This window comes from Chelonia mydas, chromosome 12, assembly GCF_015237465.2.
Source record: "Chelonia mydas isolate rCheMyd1 chromosome 12, rCheMyd1.pri.v2, whole genome shotgun sequence".
Classification (NCBI taxonomy): Eukaryota; Metazoa; Chordata; order Testudines; family Cheloniidae; genus Chelonia; species Chelonia mydas.
In genome coordinates this window covers 17,617,835-17,642,773 of record NC_051252.2, presented here as the reverse complement: position 1 = coordinate 17,642,773, position 24,939 = coordinate 17,617,835, and the positions used below count along the sequence as shown (strand labels likewise).

The following is a 24,939-nucleotide window of genomic DNA, read 5'->3' as shown; positions in this document are numbered from 1 at the left end:
TGCTCATCGTAAGGATGTGCAACACTGACCAAAGGAGGATACCATTGTAAGTCGACTTAACGTAGGTTGACTTAAGATTGCAGTGTAGACATGCCCTTAATGGCAGAACTGAGTCCTTTTAATGTAATGTCACAATTTACAGATAAACTGACTATAGAAAACCGTGAACTGTCAAAAATATGTAATTAATTAGCATGGAGGGCCAGAGAGAAATCGGGGGCGGGGGGACAAAATGGTATATCTCACCAGAGCCTGTTCTTCCAACAATACCAATTGTTTCTCCACCGTGAATGCATATATTTAAGCCATTGAGAACCATAGGACTGTTGTTTCTATATTTCATCTGGTAATCTTTAAATGTGATGTTCCCTCGATCCGGCCAGCCGTTGGGAGAGTTCACTATATCTGCACACTGGGAAGCTTCAGGAACACACTTCTACGAGAAAGGGAAAAAAAGGAGAACATTTAATTGATCCACAAAGTCAACAGTTATAGATTTCAGCAATATTTATACATACAGTGGTCTTAAATGCTCCATTTAGATGTATTTCTTACCAAGATATATTCTTGTATCTGTTCAACAGAAGTAAATTTAGCTTCTGTCTCAGTCCCTGTCCTTACACATACTTGGAGAAGTCCACTCAACTATTAAAAAGAAAAAAAACTTTAATGAAACTATTCATATGCATAAAGTTGAGCATGTGTCATAAATCTTTGCAAGAAAAGGACCTAAAACAATAACAAACTCATTAATATTTATATCAGCTTATGGAACTCTTCTGACCATTGTCCAGAGTTTCACAGGAAATTTCTTTCTGTCTAATAAATTATGCATATGAAAGTGGTCATTTAGGGTGTGACTTTCAAAGGCACAAAGGAAAGTTAGCCACCCAATTGATTTTCAGTGTGATTTGAGTGCCTGATTGTCCTTTGTGGCTTTGAAAATTAATCCCTTACAGTCTGACCTTCAAAAGATAGGTGCGCAAATGTGTATCTAATATGTTTGTTTATTCAGCCAATACTCCATGCGGGGGTCTTGCTGTGGTGTAGTCCTTCCATGCCCACTCCAGTGCAAGGCTATTAGGTACAATCTAGCCCAGAGCTGTACCAATTCTCCACTCCTTTTGAGAAATGTAAAATCTTCACACACACAACTGTATGCCGGGAGTTTTTCCCTCTCTTATTGGCCTTGTATGTAACAGACATTTGAAAAAGTGTGTACGAACCACATAACAGCATACAGCCTTTGGAATTTAGCCCAGTGCATTGTGGGAAGTCACCTTTTATTCACTTCTATCTACAGTAGCTCTAGTGGTGAATGAAGAGTGCATAATTAATGTAAAAGAGTGTTTTGGAGAATGAAATTGCACACAAGCTAATCACCAGCACAGCTCAGTAATAGATCCCGAGGTGATTTCAAAGCTATTACAAATGCCTATGGAGTTTGCCAAGCTGAAGCAACTGGAAAAATATCTTTCACAGTTTGACATGAGGGTCCTGTGTTTTTCTGGCCTTTCTGCACACTGTTAGGAGATATTTGGTAGTCAACTCAATGTGTTATAAATATATTTGTATTTTCCATGACATCTGAACTACCTCACATTTAGGAATAAATAATATTTTTTTAAAATCTATATTTTTCATATTTTTTAACATTTAAAATATTTTGGCAACACATCATTAATCCAGCAGTAAAAGTCATTGGGCATATGTATTCAATCATTGCACACTAACTTTTAATAGAAGTATGAGCTTTAAATGTTACGAGCAAAAGTAGTCGTCGAAGGTGACGACAGTTTAAGGTAAAAATGCAGAAACTACTTGTTGCTTCTGAGAGGTTCATTATGACTGGAAATATTTATATTACTTTATTGAAAGTAGAAAGGTTATGAAAGTAAAAACAACACTACCCTAAGTGTGTAAGAATGGGGATGGTTTATTGTGATTATTAAAGAAGAAAATAAAATTTATTTTCATTTGCCATTTAAAAAAAATAAACAACTCCCATTCCTTTTTGTGCTTTGCAATAAGTTAGTTATCGTTTTCTGTGGTAAATTCTATATAAAACTAAGGGATATTTAACATTCATATACTAAACACAAATGGTTTGGAATTATCTACTGTGACAAAGTTCCTCCTCTACCTTGGTGAGTCCTGCGCTTATTGGCGGATTTTGCTTGCCTCAGAGATTCACAGTAGCCCTCAGTTTGGCCACTTTCGTGGCTCAAATCTGCTGTTCATTCAGATAACCTCATCACTGGCCAGCATGGGAAAAAAGATTAAGAACAATCTCCGCAGTTTCTGCTGATCTATCATGTGGGTCGGGGAACAGCTCAGAGACCTTCCCCTCTGGTGGAACCTCTTGTGTTGGGTCTGGAGTTGGGAGGTTTTGGGGGAACCTGGGCCCGCCCTCTACCCCAGATTCCAGCCCGGCGCCCTGTGGACTGCAGCTGTCTAGAGTGCCTTCTGGAACAGCTGCGCGACAGCTACAATTCCCTGGGCTACTTCCCCATGGCCTCCTCCCAACACCTTCTTTGTCCTCACCACAGGACTTTCCTCCTGATGTCTGTCAATGCTTGTACTCCTCAGTCCTCCAGCAGCACATGCTCTCACTCCCAGCTCCTTACATGCACACCTCACTAACTAGAGTGACAGCCTTTTTAAACCAGATGTCCTGATTAGCCTTAATTAATTCTAGCAGCTTCCCAATTGGCTACAGATATCCTAATTAGCCTGCCTGCCTTAATTAGTTCTAGAAAGTTCCTGAGTGTTCTGGAATAGTCCCTTTTATCTTACCCAGGGTAAAGGGACCTGCTTAACATGGGGCTAATATATCTGTCTTCTATCACTCTCCTGTAGCCATCCAGCCTGACCCTGTCACACTACTTATATATTGTGCAGCAGTACATGAAGGCCCTAGTCAGAATCAGATACACACTCTGGTAGGTGCTGTAACAATGCATAGGAAGACACAGTCCCTGCCTTGAAATGTTAGCAATCTAACTTAAAATAAGACATTACAAATGAGTTATTAAATAATCGAAGGTAAGGTGCAATGAAATGAGGCTGAGGTAACGCAGTTATATAAAGTAGCTACATTTGTGTAGAATGTGTACAACTTGAATCTCTGCTCTTTCCAAAATGTGAACTATTTTTTTCTCCCTCTGTTCTCAATTCTGCCATTCTTTTTCACGCTGGGTAATATCTTGATCCATTGATTTCTATATCCAATGTGCTATTTGCAGAGTAAAGTATTGCCTTTACTTTAAAGTAAAGTAAAGGGTTGTAGAATCTGGCTTCAAGTGAATGTAATACTCACATTGCATTTTAGTATAAAGAATGGGTAGAATAGGAAATGTATATGCACTAACATAATTAACAGAGGTTAACCCAAGACACCAAACATTTATTTTTACCTGGATAATATAGGACAAAGCCAAGCCTTTTGCTGCAGTACTAATAAAAGGAGGGCTCAAAGCAACAAATAATGCAACAATGAAGGTTACCAAGGTCATGAGAATATCCGTTCTAACCGCAAACCAGCGTAGTGCGTAATTAAACAACAGAAAATGGCTGCAGTTTTCATCATTTAGCATTTTAAACCTGAAATGAAAATAGATGAACGTTTTTGATAATCTAAAAGAGGTTTTAACATGTAAACACAAGTTCCATTCCTCCTAGTGAGTTGTTGATGTAGGTATTTTTATGATAGCCTTCATGCATGTTTTATTCTACTTACTTAAAATATTATGCAAACAGTTGAGTAAAACAGGAGATATCACAGCTTAGTATGAATTTGTCAGGAATTGATTTATATTGCAACATTTTTCTAAAGGGAGGCTTCCATAAATCCGATACTCAGAAGCAGAAATGATCTACTGTATCTGGACAAGACCCACAAATACTGTTAGGACCAGACTGTGTACAGATTTAGGAGCTCTGGGAGTCTAAAGGGGCCTTCAAGTGTGTGTAAATGTAATTTATGCAGTGTAAAGATCCATCAGTATAAATGAGAATCAGACCTTTAATGCAGATGAGAAGTGTCATGGTTAACCTCAAAGTCCACATGACTTGATGTAAAACACAACAGTGCTACATTGTGTTAAACATTGCATTAGTTAACCTGTGTTCTAATAAGACACATTTAGACACATAGGGAAAGTGGGAGCTTCCCTTTGGAATTTCAGGGGCTATGAGTAGGGGCCTACCAAATTCACAGCCATGAAAAATGCACCACGGATCATGAAATCTGATCTCCCTCAGGGAAATCTGGTCTTTTGTGTGTTTTTACCCTATGCTGTACAGATTTCAAGGGGGAGACTAGTGTTTCTCAAATTGAGGGTCCTGACCCAAAAGGGAGTTTCAGGGGGGCCACAGGGTTATTTTAGGGGGTTGTGATATTGCCACCCTTACTTCAGCACTTAAAACAGCAGTACCGCAACCCTCCCTGCAATAACCTTGTGACCTCCTCACAACTCCTTTTTGGGTCAGGCACCCTCCAATTACAACATGGTGAAATTTCAGATTTAAATAGCAGAAATCATGACATTTACAACTTTAAAAATCCTTTGACTGTGAAATTGACCAAAATGGACCATGAATTTGGTAGGGCCCTAGCTATGGGATCTGAACCTTTAAGCAAACTAAGCAGGGTTCATAGTCAGTTCTGGAGAATAGATCTGACATGGTCCAATTCATGAGGCATCACAAATCAAACCCTAAAGTTCTGTATGTGTGGGTCTAGATCACTTTAAGAATCCACCAGTGAGAACTCATTGCCCTTTGGCTTTTAATTCAGATCCTAGAAATTGCTTAAAACTCAGAAAGTAAAAATATTGCACAAATATGCAAAAATGAACACAGAGAGATAGGACATATATTGCTGTTTGTGAGACTTCTGACAGTCCATGGTACAAACTAGGAGCTTTTCAAAAATGAAAAGCTGCAGGATTATTGCTGTTCTGCATTGTAGTAACAGAATAGTTTCATCAGTGTCACTTAGAGTGACCAGACAGAAAGTGTGAAAAATCAGGACAGGAGGTCAGGAGTAAAAGGTGCATATATAAGAAAAAGCCCCGAATATCGGGACTGTCCCTACAAAATTGGGGCATGTGGTCATCCTAATGTCATTGCATATACAACGCCACAGTATCCACAATCAAGTAAAGAATAACAATGCAGTGTTATCTTTCCATATCAGAATGACAAACAAAACAAATAGGATATAATTGTAATGTATGCAGCTTACTGGTTGAAATAGTCTTCTTTTTTATTATAAGCATGAATTACACTGAGGCCTTGCACAGTAGAAGTAATGTGTGAAAACCATGGAGATCTGCTAATGTTTTCCACTCTTTTTAGTTCTCTGATGGTTCTCTGAAAAATTCTGCAACAAAATGAAAGCAAAATGATATTGTACGTATTTATATGTCAGTATGCCAATGGTATACATCACTATCTTGTGCCTAAAGCCAGTAGTCTGAACTGGAATCTCAAATGGCCTGCACTGGGGGAAAAGAGAGCAGCACCGCCCTGTAGGGAGGAATTGCATTTCACAGCCTTACCTGGATCTCCTAAGTATGCAGAAGGAGTGCACATACTATACTATGCTCCATTCTGTGCCCAGTCATCTTAGCTTAGCTGGTCAGTGCCATGGCTGTACTTTCTCCCTCTCACCTCCTTTGGAGTACCTTGTGTCCCCTGAAGGCTAAGAGGGAGCAGTCCCTAAATCCAGAGACAGCAGCTGGGTCTGGCCCTGGCACTGAAGTACAAATGGAGGAAAGCTCCTTGTCTAAACTTAAAGCGAGTAGAAATTGTGGGTGCCTCCTGCCTCCATTTTTGAGTGCCCAATTTCAGATACTTTAAAAGGACTGGATAATCAAAAGGGACTGGGTGCCCAATTTGAGATACCTTAAAGGGACTGGATGCTTAGTACTTTATGAAAATCAGGTCCTTCCTATGTGTCTCAAATTGGGCACTCAAAGTCACTGATCACTTTTTAAAGTCTTGGCTACATGTATCCTGTCTGCTCCCCAGTGAGAGACCAGGCATAATCTAGCCCTTCATGTATATCATCATGTATTATAAGTACTGAAGTGTGACACTAGATTTTGAAAACTAAAAGAGTAATATCATCCCCTCTACTTCCAGGTACAGAGGGGATGAGAGGCACATAAGAAAAATACATGCAACATGTGGCCAGAAAACATGTATGGGGAGAGAAGCCTAAGCAGCAACATCCCACTGAACATCCATCCTCCATATGAACAACAGGACTGTAGCTTGGTGCTTCCACTGTGAGGCTGTGGCTTTAAGCTGCAGTCAGGTCTCCATAGCTTCTCCACTGCTGGAGATTACATAGCATGGGCTGAATCAATGCATTCCAGGATACCTTGGCTATGACTTCCCCTGCCAGCCTGGCAGGGCCCAGTTAATCTTCATCCAAGAATATTAAAGGAACTGGCACCCGAAATTGCAAGCCCATTAGCGAAAAATTTTAATGAATCTGTAAACTCAGGGGTTGTACCGTATGACTGGAGAATTGCTAACATACTTCCTATTTTTAAGAAAAGAAAAAAAAAGTGATCCAGGTAACTACAGGCCTGTTAGTTTGATATCTGTAGTATGCAAGGTCTTGGAAAAAATTTTGAAGGAGAAAGTAGTTAAGGACATTGAGGTCAATAGTAATTGCGACAAAATACAACATGGTTTTACAAAAGGTAGATTGTGTCAAACCAACCTGATCTTCTTTGAGAACGTAACAGATTTTTTTAGACAAAGGAAATGCTGTGAATCTAATTTACCTCGATTTCAGTAAGGCATTTGATACGGTTCCACATGGGGAATTATTAGCTAAATTGGAAAACATGGGGATCAATATGAAAATTGAAAGGTGGATAAGGAACTGGTTAAAGGCACTGTTCCCTCTAAGCTGAGCGTGTGTGCATGCGCACACAGATCCTAAACCCCGCGCACACGGCGAAAAACCGTGCGCACAAAAATTTGCACAGAAGCACAACAATTTGCACAAAAGAAATTTTTTGCGCACACGGCCTGTCAAAAATTAGTGGGAACATTGGTTAAAGGGGAGACTACAGTGTCAGGCTGGAAGGAGGTTACTAGTGGAGTTCCTCAGGGATCGGTTTTGGGACCAATCTTATTACTGACCTTGGCACAAAAAGCGGGAATGTGCTACTAAAGTTTGCGGATGACACAAAGCTGGGAGGTGTTGCCAATAAAGAGAAGGACTGGGATATCATACAGGAAGATCTGGATGACCTTGAAAACTGGAGTAATAGAAATAGGATGAAATTTAATCATGAAAAGTGCAAGGTCATGCATTTAGGGATTAATAACCAGAATTTTTTTTATAAACTGGGGACGCATCACTTGGAAGTAACAGAGGAGGAGAAGGACCTCGGAGTATTGGTTGATCACAGGATGGCTATGAGCCGCCAATGTGATATAGCTGTGAAAAAGGCTAATGCGGTCTTGGGATGCATCAGGCAAGGTATTTCCAGTAGAGATAAGGAGGTGTTTGTACCGTTATACAAGGCACTGGTGAGACCTCATCTGTAATATTGTGTGCAGTTCTGGTCTCCCATGTTTAAGAAAGATGAATTCAGACTGGAACAGGTACAGAGAAGGGCTACTAGGATGAATTGGAATTGAAAACCTGTCTTATGAAAGGAGACTCAAAGAGCTTGGCTTGTTTAGCCTAACCAAAAGAAGGCTGAGAGGAGATATGATTGCTCTCTATAAATATATCAGAGGGATAAATACCACAGAGGGAGAAGAATTATTTAAGCTCAGTACCAATGTGGACACGAGAACAAATGGATATAAACTGGCCATCAGGAAGTTTAGACTTGAAATTAGATGAAGGTTTCTAACCATCAGAGGAGTGAAGTTCTGGAAGAGCCTTCCAAAGGAAGCAGTGGGGGCAAAAGACATATCTGGCTTCAAGACTAAGCTTGATAAGTTTATGGAAGGGATGATATGATGGGATAGCCTAATTCTGGCAATTAATTGATCTTCAACTATTAGCAGTAGATATGCCCAATGGCCTGTGATGGGACGTTAGATGGGGTGGGATCTGAGTTACTACAGAGAATTCTTTCCTGGGTGTCTGGCTGGTGAGTCTTGCCCACATGCTCAGGGTTTAGCTGATCACCATATTTGGGGTCGGGAAGGAATATTCCTCCAGGGCAGATTGGCAGAAGCCCTGGGGGTTTTTCACCTTCCTCTGCAGTGTGGGGCACGGGTCACTTGTTGGAGGATTCTCTGTACCTCATAGTCTTTAAACCATGATTTGAGGACTTAATAGCTCAGACATAGATTAGGCGTTTGTTACAGGAGTGGATGGGTGAGATTCTGTGGCCTACATTGTTCAGGAGATCAGACTAGACAATCATAATGGTCCCTTCTGACCTTAAAGTCTATGATTCTATGATTGTAGACCTGTAGGTTGAGGGAAGGTTATGAATGACTTGTGCCTCTGAAATGTCATTTTGGACAGACTAGGGCCCTAGACTATATTGGCAGAAGACAGTGCAAGCAAAAGACTGAATTTAGCCCTTAGTATAGAAGGCAGTAAATATTTGATAGATTCCCAGTTTCCACTGGCTGTGCCTGCTCTATGAGATACTGGTTCTGGTAGTTCTCACCTTCCAGTAAACCTTTACAAAAAATGTATAGTATTTTGCAACTTAAGCTCAACAATAGGAGATGTAAATAAGAATGACAATTGCTATTGGCTAGATCACAAAGATAATAAAAATTCTTAAAATAGTTCTTAAAGAAAAAGCACATCAACTTACTGAAAAAGAATAACAAAAATAGTAGTTAGGACAACAACTGCAATTAGGAGGAACGGAAACACAATGGCTATTATGATTAGAATAGAGATCACGATAAAAAACTGCTGCAAAAAATTTTCTGCATGAAATGGAAGTCTCACATCCAATTCATCCACATCCTTAGAAAAACGGTTCATTAGCCTGCCAGTGGGAGTTGTATCAAAGAAACTCATTGGACTCAGTAAGATCTGTGGATAAAGGGAAACAGCAGAATCAAATGACAGTCTTTGTCTTTTACACTATTCAGAGTTTTTGTGATAAAATAGATACTAGTATAATCTTGGCTAAAATGTAAATAAGAGGAACAGCAAACAAATGTATTATAGCTTTTACAACATCAGATAGTATTTGTGAAGCAGCCTTTGAAAACAGAATAAATATTTCTTAAAGGCTTATCTCCTGTTGTTATGATCATAAAATAAATGCACATGAGAATCAGAATGTTGAGGATTTACAGTACACTTAAAAAGGAATCATTACAATAAGCTATACTGTAACAGGCCCTGATTCATCAAGGTGTCTAAACAGGTGTCTGACTCAAAGCAGGTGTTTGCAGTGTTGTGGTAGCCATGTTGGTCCCTGTAGATTAGAGAGAGAAGGTGGGTGAGGTAATATATTTTACTGGACTAACTTCTGTTGGTGAGAGAGATAAGCTTCCAAGCCACACAGAGCTCTTTTTCAGGTCAGAAGTGCTCTGTGTAAGCTCGAAAGCTTGTCTCTCTCTCAAACAGAAGATGGTCCCATAAAAATATTATATCACTCACCTTGCCTCTCAAAGCAGGTGAGTAGTTCCATTGAATTTGATAGGACTACTCATATGCTTAGAGTTGGGCACTTACATACTTTGCTGAATCAAGGCCTCACAAAATATAGGAACATAGGACAGGTCACACCACATTAGATTAATGAGGTAAAATTTTCAAAAGCACCTGAGTGGCTTGGAGTCAATAAGCTTTACAAAAGCACCAAAGTAGGTTAGGTGCCTAGATCACAGGCTCTGACTTTCTGATTTCCCTGGGAGTGCCAGACCCCTGCTCTGCCCCTACTCCACCGCTTCTGCCAAGACCCCATCCCCTGTGCTTCCTCTTCCTGCCCCTCCTCCTCTCCCAGCTCTTCCCACCCCATTCCTCCACTGAGCGTACCGTGCCCTCACTCCACCTCTTCCTGCCCCCACTCCTCCCCCCTCAGCACCTCCTACCCGCTGCTGAACAGTTGATCAGCAGCAGGCGGGAGGCACTGGGGGGGAGGGAGAGGGAGGAGCTGATTGGCAGGGCCTGCCAGTAGGTGCTGAGCCCCACTATTTTTTTTCTGTGTGCGCTCCAGCCCTGGAGCACCCACAAAGTTGGCGCCTATAGGCTAGATGCTTAAGCACCTTTCTAAAGCCCACTAGGCAACTCTCTGCATCTTTAGGCACCTAAATACCTTTGTAAAGCTGGCCCTAAGTGACTACATCACTTCTGAAAATTGGATTCAGGTGCTTCTGAAAATTTTACTCTTCGGCCCTTAGACTCCAGTGCCTGGAATGATTTTCAGTTGGATTTGAACTCCTGTCTTTTAGGCACTTTTGAACATTTTACCCATTGCCTTTTTTGTCCAGTAAAATGCCTTCAGCAGAGACCAATACCTGATGCTTCAGAGGAAGGTGAAAATCTGTATGGTGTTCCTATCCAATTGCACAATGCTGTCACCTGGTGATGTCGCAGTTTCCCTCACCAGCAATCATTTTAGGTCCAGGTTACAAGAAGTAATAGTTTGCATTTACATAGACTCTTTCATCTGAGAAGCTCTAAGCATTTTGTGAACATTAATTTAAAGTTTACAGCAACCGTGTTCAGGAGGCAGACATTATAATTTAATAGAGAAACAGACACAAAATGTTCATATGCACTGTTCAAGGTCACACAATAAGGCAGCAACTGAACTGGGAACAGAACCAATGACCCTAGGCATCAACAGTATCTACTAAACCATACTCCATCCTTTTATAAGCTTATTATGGTAAATATCCCCTAATAATGATTAAAGCAATGTATTTTCCATACCTTATAAAATACATCATCATGTAACACTGAAGAAGCCTTTAATGTCGTCTTTGTGAAAACAAACCCTTTGATGATGCTTAGGACAATCATGGTCACCATGCTCATTCCATAGACTAACTGGTAAAAGTGCAGTCTGGGGTTATCGGAGATGCTTCCCATGTCACAAATAGGATATTCTGTTTCATTACTCAGGAGGCTGCAGTTTGTCTTTAAAGCAAATGTGTAAAATACAGTGATTTAAATTTGAAATCTTTTACTGATAAAATGATAAATGGATAGGGATAAAGGAAGTTCAGACAGCTAAAGTGTAGGGATACCCTCATCTACACCACTTTCCCTATGCCTGAGTCAGAGATGGGGTGGCATAGAGCTGTTACGTCACCTCCACACCACACTTGAATCTCCCCTCCTCCCCCGGCCCCCTTACATAGGGAAATCCTCGTAATACTGTATATCCACTGATTTCATGCAGCCATAATGACTCAATCTCACCCAACATTACTACTTTTTACAAAGAAAAAGATTTTCCCGTTTGAAATCCTACAGATTTTTGTAAGAACAGTGCTTTGGCTATGTTACACACATCCCTTCACTAGCTTCCTCTTTTTTATTTTATTTTTTTTAAGTTTTATAAAATTCATTTTCATTAGACTGTTCCAGTTTTGCCTACATCTCATCTCTCATTTCTTTTAACAACTTATCTCCCATTCTAATTTGAATAGAAATTTATTTTCATCCCTATTAAATTCTTTAGGACTTTTCTAGTCAGCATGTATGTGTGTGTCACTTCCCTCCACTAAATGGACTCAGAACTGCTCAACTGTATTTCATAGCTAACTGTTAAAGGAGCGTCTCCTTTTGTGCATGTGGTGAGGTCTTTTGCTTTTGGAGAAGTAACTGCATTCTATGTTGCTATCATTAAATTTTAAATTACTATGGTGTGGAGCTTAATGACACCTGTGATGTTTCTAGGTTCCACAGCCTTGTTACTCTAGTAATATGATTTATTAAGTACCATGTGTACTTATGGTGCTATATAAAATGTAATAATTTTGCCTCCTGAAAGCTGTAGTTGGGTTTTAAAACCTATACTTGTATATTTCAGCAGGCAGCCAGCCACTGCAATCTAGAAGTCAGAGTTCTTACTTTCACTCTTCAAAATAAGGTAATGGCATGTTGTTAAGAGCCAATAGTTTATAACCCTGACTTTATTTTTTCCGGTCCAGTGTACACATCTATGGAAATAGAAGTAGTATTGACAAAGCAGCTCCCAGAAAAACAATGATTCTTACTTTTCTGTGGAAATGTATATCAGATAAGGAAAAGTAAATTCAAGATTTTAAAACACCACTGTACCTTTAAAAAATTACCTTTACCTTATTTTGTCAGCCTAACCCCTGTTTATAAAAAATAACTGCAGATATCAAGAGTCTTTTAGCTCCTTGCCTTTGAAGTATCTTAAATATTGTAAATTTAAGAGGGGAAAAATTTAATATCTATTTATATTTTTAGGGACACTGTCAGAGACATCCCTATTTAAAAAAAGCAAATTTTTAACCTGTTAATGATAACACCTTAAATTATTAAGAACCAATTTTACTTTTCTCCATTAATTATATTCATATTTTGCATTTCCTTTAGCTTGAAGAATGAAAACAACTTGATCGTTTTTGCTGGAAATTATGCTTCATGGTTCTGATGCATGAACACAAAGTCACTAATGATGCTTACTTCCTTTATAGAGTATTTTGAAATCTACTGATGAAACACACTATATAAAAGCTAGGTATTATTATTATTATTATTGTATTATAGTTTTGGGGTTGTAAACGCAGCATACTGGAACCTTACACAAAAGCTGTTTTCTTTTACATTATTGTTAGGTTTTCTATCATTAAAAAACCCAAACACCTAAAGTTGAGTCACTGTCAGCGAGTTAATCCCCTTTTATTTAGTGATAGGGAACATGTTCATCTAGAAAGCACTTTTGCATTGCTACATAGGGGCAAGTTTTTACACTTGCCTAAGCCTTACAGAGTGCAAAGACAAGTAGAAGGAAGAAATTTCTCCCCAAAAGTCTTTTGCAACTGGGCTGGTGTCATAAATATAAAGGGAAGGGTAAACACCTTTAAAATCCCTCCTGGCCAGAGGAAAAACCCTTTCACCTGTAAAGGGTTAAGAAACTAGGATAACCTCACTGGCACCTGACCACAATGACCAATGAGGAGACAAGATACTTTCAAAGCTGGAGGGAGGAAGAAACAAAGGTGATTCTTTTTACTTTTTCTTCTATTAAAATTCTTCTTTTAAGAAGCTAAATGCTTTTTCATTGTTATTAAGATCCAAGGGTTTGGGTCTGTGGTCACCTATGCACATTGGTGAGGATTTTTATCAAACCTTCCCCAGGAAGGGGGGTACAAAGTTTTGGTGAGGACTTTTGGGGGGAAAGACATTTCCAAATGGGCTCTTTCCTAATAAAATAAAACCGGTTAGACGTTTGGTGGTGGCAGTGAAAGTCCAAGGGCAAAAGGTAAAATAGTTTGTACCTTGGGGAAGTTTTAACCTAAGCTGGTAAAAGTAAGCTTAGGAGGTTTTCATGTAGGTCCCCACATCTTTACCCTAGAGTTCAGAGTGGGGAAGGAACCTTGACAGCTGGTGAAGTGGTGAGTCCATGCCCTGGCAGGCTCTAGTAGCTGCCTGGCAAAGGGGGCAAGATGCTGGACTCCAGAAAGGGATATTGCAAATTACTTCTCCCCATCCTATGCAACTGGGTTGCCAGGGAGGCATTGTACCTCTACGATCCAGGGCCTCTAGTGCCCTTGAGCTGGTGAGAAGGCACAATTTAGCTCTAAATTATTTTTATCTAATGATAATGGGAAATTTAGGTCTGATTTTGTTCCAGTAAAACATGTACATCAATAGAGCAGTCAAACTAATACAGATCAGTACATGATTCATGTCCACTTATTTATAATATTGTGAAAAAATGTGCAGCAGTAAATCAGTCATATACACAGCTTTGAATTCCCAGCTAGTATGTCCTCAATGCGTATATAATACAATACAATCAATTTGATTTTTATATGGCATCCTTAATATGCATTATCTCAGAGTTCTTTACAGAGAGTTCATTCTATGCCAGAGAGGAAGGAAAAGTTTTTGAAGTGAAATTTAGGGTGTATATGTGAGTCAGTGGGTTGGAGAGAGATGGTAGAGAATCCTAGATATAGGATATACAGCAGCATAAGTGAAAGATTAACTTCTGGAAGAGCCCAAAATTGTAGAGGTGTAATGAGTGGGATAGGAGGGGATTAGATAAATGTAAGGCTAAAGGGACAGTGTGGATTGAGTCCAGAGACAGTGTTGCAAACCAGGAGGGTAGTGTTGCATTGGAATGGGCAGGAGGCTGCTGAAAGTGGCAGGGGTGATATGGTCAATTTACTTAGACAAATAAGAATTTCATCTGAAGCAGGGTTTGAAGGAAGCCATACAGCAACTGTCTTAATGCTATAGATACTGGAGTTGAGCTTTATTATTCATATTAAAAACTTCAAATATATGTGCAACTCTGTTTTTAAGGAGCAGAAATTTACAATTAAATTGTTACACTTACCCCTGAGCCCTGTTCTAGCCAGAAACTTAACCACCAATTGCTGAAGGCTGAGCAGCCAATCATCAAAATAAAGAGAAGTACAACAAAGGAAGACAGTATGAAACCTGCAAATGGACCAAAAGACCAGACTAATAACTGACGGTGTAAGAATGGTTAAACATACTATACTCATGTACTCTGTTGTGTATCTTCTCAACAAAGACTTTATTGTTTAATCCGTATTTATTCTTCTCTTCCTATAAGTGCAGAACTGCCATTACAAGAATGTGGGAACAAGGAGTTAAATCCTGAAGTCAAGGTCAAGGTAAAAACTGAATAAGGGCTTCTGAATTTAACCCATTAGCCCAGAGAGAGGGAACTGATATTAATTGTTTTTGGTATTTTCCAGAATGGTGGTTAAGGGCCAGATTCTGCAATCCTTGCTCAGATTAAGTATCTCTTATTCAAGTGAGCAGTCTCACTGTACAAAATGTTAATGATTGTGAGTGTGGGTTTCAGAATCTGTTAGTAAATTAATGCTTGGGAAAACATACTTGATGTACAAATTAAAATGTATGCGTACTCACTGCACACACACACACACACATCCTACATGATTCTTACTAAATGAACCAGCATTGAAATAGTGGGCAATGCTCCTTGGCTATGAACCCAAAAGGGGTTATAAGGATTAATAATTCATATTTAAAATCTGGTAAGTGGGTGTCTCATTTACGTATGTTACTATGTGATTTGTGAACATAAATGCTTGTTTGCGTATGCATATATGGGATTTGTGGTCAAACAGTTGTGTGTGCACTTTTACAGGCACAGTAATTGTGCCCATGGCTAACCATAGGCCCAGACAGTATGTTTTTTATCAGCGGGGTAAAATCTTAAGGCTAAAATGTGCATATGTATTTACATAAACACAATTTTCCTATATAATTGTAGGATTAGAAGTTGTCTTAAAGCAAAATCTTACAAACACACTGGAAATCTGTGGGGTGTGTAAATCTGAACCCGATCCAGACCTGAATTTCACTGCTGACTTCTCTATCTAATGAGCTGGACCAAAACCCAGATGTGAACTATTCCAAACTTTGATCTTGAAATCCCAATCTAGATCCAAATTTTGGTTTTCAGGCTCCGCTCTGACTAGAATGTTTCACATTTTCTCTCTAATAAATGTCTTAAGTTATTACTCCGTTACTAACATATTTCTCTATAAAATCCAGTGATCAGCAATTCTAGGTTATAAATATATTAGGAGATTACAATGCTTTGTTTCTTGGGAAATACAACCGTTTTACTGTGTTTGTCTAATTTCAATAATCTGAAACTGAAATATCAGAGTTTAGATTTAGGGAAAAACATTGGAAAGGAATCCTTCCTTTAAAAATGGAAATATCAAAGAAAAAAAATGCAAATTCAGTATAAAGACATTTTTGCAGAATGTACCTCCAGATGCCTTAATGTAGGCATGATAGGTTTTCCATGTCACTGAGCCTTCCTGTTTTTCCTCTTTTTTAACAAGTTGGTTTACAGGAGCTACCACACAAACAAAAAGCATACATTCATGTAACAAAATTTTGACCCAATATCAAGGAATCCTGGGCATGTTAAACCAAAATAAAAAACTCCATATGCTAAAATACATATTTGTAGCTTCATAAGAAACTCAGTGAAATGTATTCCTCCTTTTAAAGAATCCCCGCTGCCTCTGGACGCTGCCATATGGTAAATGCTCCCTCCAGTTTTATAATGGTTTTTGAATGACTAGAAAATTGTGATGAGAATTAAAATGTAAATGATATGGATTTGCTAAAAATGATCGATAGCACACAGGTTTGAATGCAAAACTCTATTGACATTCCTGTTGTTCTTCCTCATCCTTGACAGAGCAATATGCATGCTAAAGCAGAATAAGAAACCAACATTTTCTGCTCCACCCAAGACAGTTATAAAACTATGTATATCACTACACTGCTAATGTATAGAATTCGATGTGAAAGGAGAGATTTTATAGCTTAAAAGCAATTTACTGTCTATATTAGTCCTTTACAACATCCCTGTAACTTTGTTTTAGCTTTGAAAGTGTCTTTTGTTTGTCCTAACCCCATTATGTTTCCTTGAAAGGATTTTAAGAGCAGAAATACAATAGTTATTAAAATAACAGTTCCAGCCACTTTGGGCATGTAGTGGGGTGGCTGCCCCACTCCTATACTAGATGGGGCTCCAGCAGTCCAGAGAGTCTGTGTGGGTGGGTGGCCAATCAGAGAAAGCCTGCTAGGGAGCCAATCAGAGGCTGAGTAAGAGGTAGCTAGTCAGGGTCAGGCTCAGCCCTATATAAAGGCTGCCCAGGAAGGGAGCAGTCAGTCTCTCCCAGGCCTTCAGCGGGTGAAGGTCTGTCTCCTGTGTGAGGGGACTAGCACCAGGAACAGCACAGGGGAGGGCAGGCGAGGGGAGCAGAAGGGAACTCCAGCCTGGTATCTGCCAGGCTGCAGGCCCTGAGGGAAGGGCCGGGCCGGTGCAAAGGGGCCGAAGGGGAAGCGTCCCAGGGAGAGAGGCGGACAAGGGGAGAGAAGGAGGGCAGGAAGGCTGCCGCCAAAGGGTCCCTGGGTCAGGACCCAGAGTAGAGGGCAGTCCTGGGTCCCCCCCTTCCCCATTGCACATACACCCAGCCATTGGACATGGCGATAGCGGACTGCACCAGACCCCTGGCACAAGGGGTTAGACTTTGGGGTGTGGTTGGCCGCTGTGGCTGGGCAAAGTGAAAGACTGCTGATAACCCCACCCCACCCCTGGAAGGGGGTAAATGAGGACTAGGGGGCACTGCCGGAGGGCAGTGTCTTGAAGAGGACACCTTAAGAAAGGAGCAACATTGGTCCAGGTGCCAAGAGAGGGCGAGAGATGGATGGGACACCACCACACTGGACTGAGCTAATTCCCTGACAAGTCAGCAGGAGGTGCTGTGGTGGTGAGTCCCAAGCCCGTCACAAGTGGTGAAGAATGCGGGCACTGACCAGGGCCTGCTGGAAGGACCCACATGTACAAGATGGAGATGGACAAACTCCTAAAATTGCTGCTGGAAAACCAGCAGCAACAGGCTGTACAACAGCAGCAACAGCAGACACAGCTGTTACAGCAACTGGTGCAAAGTGAAAGACTGCTGATAACCCCACCCCACCCCTGGAAGGGGGTGAATGAGGACTAGGGGGCACTGCCAGAGGGCAGTGTCTTGAAGAGGATGTCACAAGAAGGGAGCAACATGGGTGCAGGCGCCAAGAGAGGGCGAGAGACAGATGGGACACCACCAGTGGAGGGCCCTCCACAATGCACTGAGCTAATTCCCAGACAAGTCAGCAAGAGGCTCTGCGGTGGTGAGTCCCAGCCCCGTCACAGGGCGATACAAATGAGAAACTTCTGTTCAGCATTAATACTGTGACCTTTGTTTCTACTGAAGGCTCTGGCTGGCAGTTTAGCCAAGGTAATTTTAACTTCTTCATATTTGTGAGAGATGTGCTTATAAGTGACAGTGTCAGCTATGCAAATGAAGGAACAGTGTCAGTGCTTACAAGTTTCCATCTTGCAGGACAGATAACAAAATGGGCTGTGTCTTATCTTCTCTGTCTCCTCCCTGCACTTTTTTGGCCACAACCCCACTCTTCCACGAGTTACATTTTATAAATTTCAAAGTTGCTTCTATTCCTCCAAACAAGTTGAAAACATCTCTCGGGTTGCTTCACCCCACCAACATGGAAGGTGGAGGTAGGACTCCCTTACTGGGAGTCTCATTAGGAACCCCCCCCTCCACTGAGACGTACTACCTGTCCAGCACTGCCTCAGTTGCTCTACAATAGAATGGAGGCACCGTGGCAGAGCAAATGTGGGGATGCTTGCACTGCAACTGTTTGTGTAATGCTTGTTCCAAAGGGAAGACAGCAGCATACAGTATTCTCAGTATGGCATTTTTCACAAATATTAAATTAATCTAAAACTGTTCCAAGAAGTGAAGCGGCAATGATGATTGATCTGCCTCTCTGCTCATCAGCTCAGGAAAGGCAATTTTATTATTATTTTAGAATAATTATTTGTTTTGAAGTAATGTCTAGGAGCCCTGTTTGTGCACCAACATCCCATTGTTCTGTACAAGCAGAGTAAAAAGACAATCCATCCCTAAAAGAGAAAACTACTCAGTGCAGGCAAGAGGATCTGAGGAACAGAAACTAGTTGATGGACACAGCACATTTTGAATGCAACAATTTCTTTCAAATCAGAAATCTATATTAATTTACAATTAAATTCATTTTTCAAAAAAGCAACAATTTGGAAAGATGCACAAGTGAGTCTTTGTAGCATACCTGTGTTATTTCCACTTTGTGGGTCTCTCTCAGGTTCCTTTATGATGATTTCCTCATCAGACATAACAAAAGCTATGTGTATGAAAGAACAGTTAGTCTTTTTTAAACAAGAGTATAGGCAATTCTGATTATTGTCCTAAATTACATTACCAGGATTTTCAACTCCTCTATAAGAGCTTCCTGAGGAATCACTCTTGTCCTGAGTTTCGCTTGTTGGTTCTGTCATTGTTCCAGTCAAAATAATTTCTGGGTCCTTTAAAATAAGAAAAATTTACTTCTGAGATCTGCTTTTACATGCTTTAGAATATTGAAAATAGGGTTTCAGAATATGTTTAAGAGTAAGGGCTAAATGTTACCTTTGCTTGCTCCATATAGAGGTTTTGAATTAGCTGAGCATAGCGTCCTTTTTCTTTCATTAAATCTTTGTGAGTTCCCCTTTCATATATTTCTCCATCTTCTAATAAAATGACTTCATCACAGAATTCTAAATACTACAGATTTTTAAGAATGGACCATTAATTTGATAAATATTGCAACTGCATTGGAAATGCATGCACGTAGTGTCTTCAAACTGAATGATGGTAATTAACAGGTTTCATTTCACAGTTGGGAAAACTTCAGCAATTCTATGTTCATTTACTACATTCATGCAGGTGTCTATGCCTCTGTCTGTACTCCACAATTAAATGTGTAAAGGAATTATTTTAAAATGGCTTTCCAATACAATCAATTTTGTTTCAAAAAGTCAGCCTAAATTACCAAAATAGCTTGCTTGGGCTCCACTGAACTTGATGCTCTTCCCTTTAATAGCCAACATAACGGATTCATTCCTTAGCTGTGCGTATAAATGGTGAGGGCCATCAAGAGGAAGAACTGTGAAAAAAGCACTTGCAGCTCTAGAACCCTGGGGCTGGTTCTGTGCTGGACCCTGTGTAGCTTAGTGGAGCCTAAGAGCTAGCTATGATTCCAAGGATCTGATATATCAGTTGGACATTGTCAGAACACAGTGGCACTCTGGTCACACACCCTTCTTGGCATGACCGCAACATGTCCCCTCTGTAAATTCCTGAAGAGAGGTAGCATAACAACTGGCTATGGTGGCTCTGCACCACCCAAGAATTTCTCCTTGGCAGAGGGTTTCAAGCTGACTGCTTATGTTTTCTTTCCAATCTCTTTAGGCCAACTGAATGGCAATGCAGAGCAGGGGCCAGGGTAGGTCTGATGTGCTTACTAATTGAATTTCTATTTATTCTGTGTCTGACAAATCTGAACCAAATCTCCCCAAGTTATTAGTCTCACCGTTCTACACATAAAGGGCAAATCCTGCCTTCACTGGTACAGGTGCAGAGGGGTCCCCAGGTAGCAAGACTGATGTGGCTGCTGCACTAGAGGTTTGTGGGGGATGTTCAAACTGCAGAGGGATGCACCATGCCTCTGCAAGTTTTCTTCACCCTGTTGGATTCATAGAATGGTTCTGGTTCCACTGTAATTTCATTGCCTTGATGAGAGTATTCTTATTCCCCTCCTGGACCACTCTGTAGACCAGCCAAGAGACTTGGCTTGGGTGCTGGGGATTGATTTTGCCCCATGAGTCTCTTAGAAAATTAACTTCAACAATCACCTTTCCTCAGCTTTTTCTATCAAACTGTAGTTCTTGCCACTTGGCAGGTCCCTTACTTTCTCCCCAAAATACATTTCAATATGTGATCATTACATTACACATTCAATTCAGATTTGGGCTCTTGGGTTTTGTGCCCCAGAATGTACTGGGGCCTAAAGAACCTGAGAAATTTGAAGTAGGTGACTATTACTCCTGGGAGAATTCTTCACCACTGTGCACGTGCAGAATTGTTGTCCGGCACAGAATTTTTTTTCCTGCAGAAAATACATTCTGCCTGAGAAGTGTTGCAGTTCTGCCTTTCACCCAACAGAGGTCACTGTGGCACCAGAACAGCCATGCAGAATTTTTTTATTTTTTGGCACAGAATCTGCCCCCCTCCCCAATTTGGGGTCATTCCAGATTGTATAAGCAAGTCCTTGGCCCAGCCACCCCCAGTTGATTTCAAGGAGGCAATAGAGAACTTTTTCTCAGCTCCAAATAAGTACCATGTATGAATGCAGTTCTTGAAGCACACTCATACCACTGTCTCCTGGAACCATGCACTGATGCATTTTCATCATCACCACATAGGTTTTTTTTCTTTAGGAAATAATTTAGGACGATAAGAACACGGGCCTGGTTCTAATGGGGGACTTCAATCACCCTGATATCTGCTGGGAGAGCAATACAGCAGTGCACAGACAATCCAGGAAGTTTTTGGAGAGTGTTGGGGACAACTTCCTGGTGCACCTACTGGAGGAACCAACCAGGGGCTGTTATCCTCTTGACCCGCTGCTTAAAAACAGGGAAGAATAGGTAGGGGAAGTAGAAGTGGGTGGCAACCTGGGCAGCAGTGACCATGAGAGGTTGAGTTCAGGATCCTCACAAAAGGAAGAAAGGAGAGTAGCAAAATACGGACCCTGGACTTCAGAAAAGCAGACTTTGACTCCCTTAGGGAACTGATGGGCAGGGCCGGTGCAACCACTATGCGAACTAGGCAGTCGCCTAGGGCGCCAAGTGGTTGGGGGCGCCAAAAAGCAGTGCCCTGGCTCGGCAGGGAGGAGCCGCCTTCTGGACGCACCGGAGAGCCAGAGCGTCGGCTTGTAGGGGCAGCGAGCACCAGCCATGGAAGAGCCGGTGTGGTGGGGGGGCTCCTGCAGGCTGCAGCAGAGGCATGCGGGCGGTGGCCCCCGTGCACCCCCCTGGCTCCACCTCACCACACTCGGGTTCTGCTGCTCCCAGGCATATGAGCCGCCACCACCATCGCCCCTCCCACTGCCTCAGCACTCTGCGGGGGAGGGGCTGTGTGCGCGGCAGCCCGGCGGCATGTTTTGCCTCCACGGGGAGCCAGCATCTGACGGGGGGCACTCAGGGACCAGGGGGAGGGTTGGATGGGTTGGGAGTTTGGGGGGGGGGCTGTTGGGGTGGGGCAGAGGAGAGGGGTCGGAGCAGTCAGGGGACAGGGAGCGGGGGGGTTAGATGGGTCTGGAGTTCTCTGGGTCCTGTCAGGAGGCGGGAGTGGTTGGATGGGGCGTGGGAGTCCCAGGGGTCTGTCTGGGGGTGGGGGTGTATATAAAGGTTGGGGCAGTCGGGGACAGGTAGGGGGTAGGATCCTAGGGGGAAGTTAGGGTGGAGGGGTCTCAGGAGGGGGCAGTCAGGGGAAAAGGAACAGGGAGGCTTAGGTAGGGGGTGGGGTTCTGGGGGGCAGTCAGGGGCAGGGGTCCCAGGAGGGGGCGGTCAGGGGACAAGGAGCAGGGGGGCGGGGTTGGGAGTTAGGGGGTGGGAAATGGGAGGGAGTGGATGAGGGCAGGGCCCTTCCCCCCCGTCCTCTTTTTTGATTGTTGAAATACGGTAACCCTAGGCGACGGGGGAGCCAGGGGGCGCATGGGGGCTGGCACCCACATGCATCCACTGCAGCCTGCAGGAGCCCCCTGGGTGGGGTGCCAAGGCCGCAGCCTGGGCAGGAGAGGAGGGGGACATGGCTGCTTCCTGCTAGCAGCGCCGCCGCCTTTGCAGGGCTGCTGTCCCCCTGCGCCACGCCGGCTCCTCCATGGCTGGGGCTCGCCGCCGCCGCAAGCAGGATGCTCTGGCTCTCCGGTGCCTCCAGAAGGCGGCTCCTCCCTGTCGAGCTGCTGCAGCGGCCGAAGCTCGGCAAAGCCAGTGAGTGGACTCGGGGCGAGGGCCGCCGGGGTGAGGTGGGGTGGGGAGGGCTCATGGGGGGGGGGGCTGTGCACCCTCCAGGGAAGTTTAGGGGGCGGGGAGGGGGGAACCTGGTCTGGGGAGCAGGCCCTGGGCACGGCTGGCCCCTGGGCAGGCTGGCCCCTGGGGTCTATAAAGGCTCATTGGGATTCGCCCCTCAATGAACCAGTGCGGGGGGCGGGGGCGGGGCGGGGGCACAAGGTGGAAGTTTCACCAAGAAAAATATCCTTGCACTGGCCCTGCTGATGGGCAGGATTCCCTGGGAGACTAATATGAGGGGGAAAGGAGTCCAGGAAAGCTGACTGTATTTTAAAGAAGCCTCATTGAGGGCACAGGAACAACCCATCCCAATATCCAGAAAGAATAGCAAATATAGCAGGCAACCAGCTTGGCTTAACAGTGAAATCTTCGGTGAGCTTAAACACAAAAAGGAATCTTACAAGAAGTGGAAACTCGGACAGATGACTAGGAAGGCGTATAAAAATATTGCTCAAGCATGCAGGGGTGTCATCAGGAAGGCCAAAACACAAGTGGAGTTGCAGCTAGCAAGGGATGTGAAGGGTAACAAGAAGGGTTTCTACATGTATGTTAGCAACAAGAAAGAGATCAGGGAAAGTATGGGACCCTTAATGAATGGGGGAGGCAACCTAGTGACAGGTGATGTGCAAAAAGCTGAAGTATTCAATGCTATTTTTGCCTAGGTCTTCACAGACAAGGTCAGCTCCCACACTGCTGTCCTAGGCAACACGGTATGGGGAGGAGGTGAGCAGCCCGCAGTGGTGAAAGAACAGGTTAAGGACTATTTAGAAAAGCTGGACATGCACAAGATCTAATGCATCCGAGGATGCTGAGGGAATTGGCTGATGTGATTGCAGAGCCATTGGCCTTTTGAAAACTCTTGGCGATCGGGGGAGGTCCTGGACGATTGGAAAAAGGCAAATATAATGCCCACCTTTAAAAAAGGGAAGAAGGACAACCCAGGGAACTACAGACCGGTCAGCCTCACCTCAGTCCCTGGAAAAATCATGGAGCAGGTCCTCGAGGAAACCATTTTGAAACACTGGGAGGAGAGGAAGGTGATCAGGAACAGTCAACATGGATTCACCAAGGGCAAGTCATGCCTGACGAACCTAATTGCTTTCTATGATGAGATAAGTTACTCTGTGGATATGGGGAAAGCAGTGGAGTTGATATATCTTTTCTTTAGCAAAGCTTTTGATATGGTCTCCCATAGTATTCTCGCCAGCAAGTTAAAAAAGTATGGATTGGATGAATGGACTATAAGGTGGATAGAAAGCTGGCTAGATTGTCGGGCTCAACAGGTAGTGATCAACGGCTCGATGTCTAGTTGGCAGCTGGTATCAAGCAGAGTGCCCCAGGTGTCAGTCCTGGGGCCAGTTTTTTTCAACATCTTTATTAATGATCTGGATGACGGGATGGATTGCACCCTCAGCAAATTCGCAAATGACACTAAACTGGAGGGAGAGGTAGATACGCTGGAGGGTAGGAGTAGGGTCCAGAGTGCCCGAGACAAATTGGAGGATTGGGCCAAAAGAAATCTGATGAGGTTCAACAAGGACAAGTGCAGAGTCCTGCACTTGGAATGGAAGAATCCCATGCACCGCTACAGGCTGGGGACCGACTGGCTAAGCAGCAGTTCTTCAGAAAAGGACCTGGGGATTACAGTGGATGAGAAGGTGGATATGAGTCAACAGTGTGCCCTTGTTGCCAAGAAGGCCAATGGCATATTGGGCTGCATTAGTAGGAGCATTGCCAGCAGATCGAGGGAAGTGATTATTCCGCTCTATTTGGCGCTGGTGAGGCCCCATCTGGAGTTTTGCATCCAGTTTTGGGCCCCCCACTACAGAAAGGATGTGGACAAATTGGAGAGAGTCCAGCGGAGGGCAATGAAAATGATCAGGGGGTTGGGGCACATGACTTACGAGGAGAGGCTGAGGGAACTTGGCTTGTTTAGTCTGCAGAAGAGAAGAGTGAGGGAGGATTTGATAGCAGCCTTCAACTACCTGAAGGGGAGGTTCCAAAGAGGATGGAGCTTGGCTGTTCTCAGTGGTGGCAGATGACAGAACAAGGAGAAATGGTCTCAAGTTGCAGTGGGGGAGGTCTAGGTTGGATATTAGGAAAACTATTTCACTAGGAGGGTGGTGAAGCACTGGAATGGGTTACCTAGGGAGGTGGTGGAATCTCCATCCTTAGAGGTTTTTAAGGCCTGGCTTGACAAAGCCCTGGCTGGGATGATTTAGTTGGTGTTGGTCCTGCTTTGAGC

At 42.9% G+C, this 24,939-nt stretch overlaps 1 protein-coding gene across 9 annotated transcripts in view; it reads right to left on the bottom strand.

Moving 5' to 3' along the window:
* ABCC12 (ATP binding cassette subfamily C member 12) overlaps positions 1-24,939 on the bottom strand; it is a 109,746-nt gene that overhangs the window by 13,617 nt on the left and 71,190 nt on the right. For 7 of the 9 annotated variants that reach the window (XR_006285192.1, XR_005222288.1, XM_027822142.3 and 4 more), the window contains 11 exons: positions 19,213-19,347; positions 19,007-19,109; positions 18,857-18,928; positions 15,954-16,043; positions 14,514-14,617; positions 10,901-11,107; positions 8,820-9,046; positions 5,249-5,386; positions 3,417-3,603; positions 556-645; positions 247-436 (listed from right to left, as the gene is read on the bottom strand). Coding sequence is in view for 7 of the 9 variants with exons in the window: in XM_027822142.3 (XP_027677943.2) it covers positions 247-436; positions 556-645; positions 3,417-3,603; positions 5,249-5,386; positions 8,820-9,046; positions 10,901-11,107; positions 14,514-14,617; positions 15,954-16,043; positions 18,857-18,928; positions 19,007-19,109; positions 19,213-19,347 (1,543 nt within the window). In the remaining 2 variants the exon portion in view is untranslated. The remainder of the gene's footprint in view (positions 1-246; positions 437-555; positions 646-3,416; positions 3,604-5,248; positions 5,387-8,819; positions 9,047-10,900; positions 11,108-14,513; positions 14,618-15,953; positions 16,044-18,856; positions 18,929-19,006; positions 19,110-19,212; positions 19,348-24,939) is intronic. The other 2 variants (XM_037878084.2, XM_043526256.1) reach the window with 2 other exon arrangements.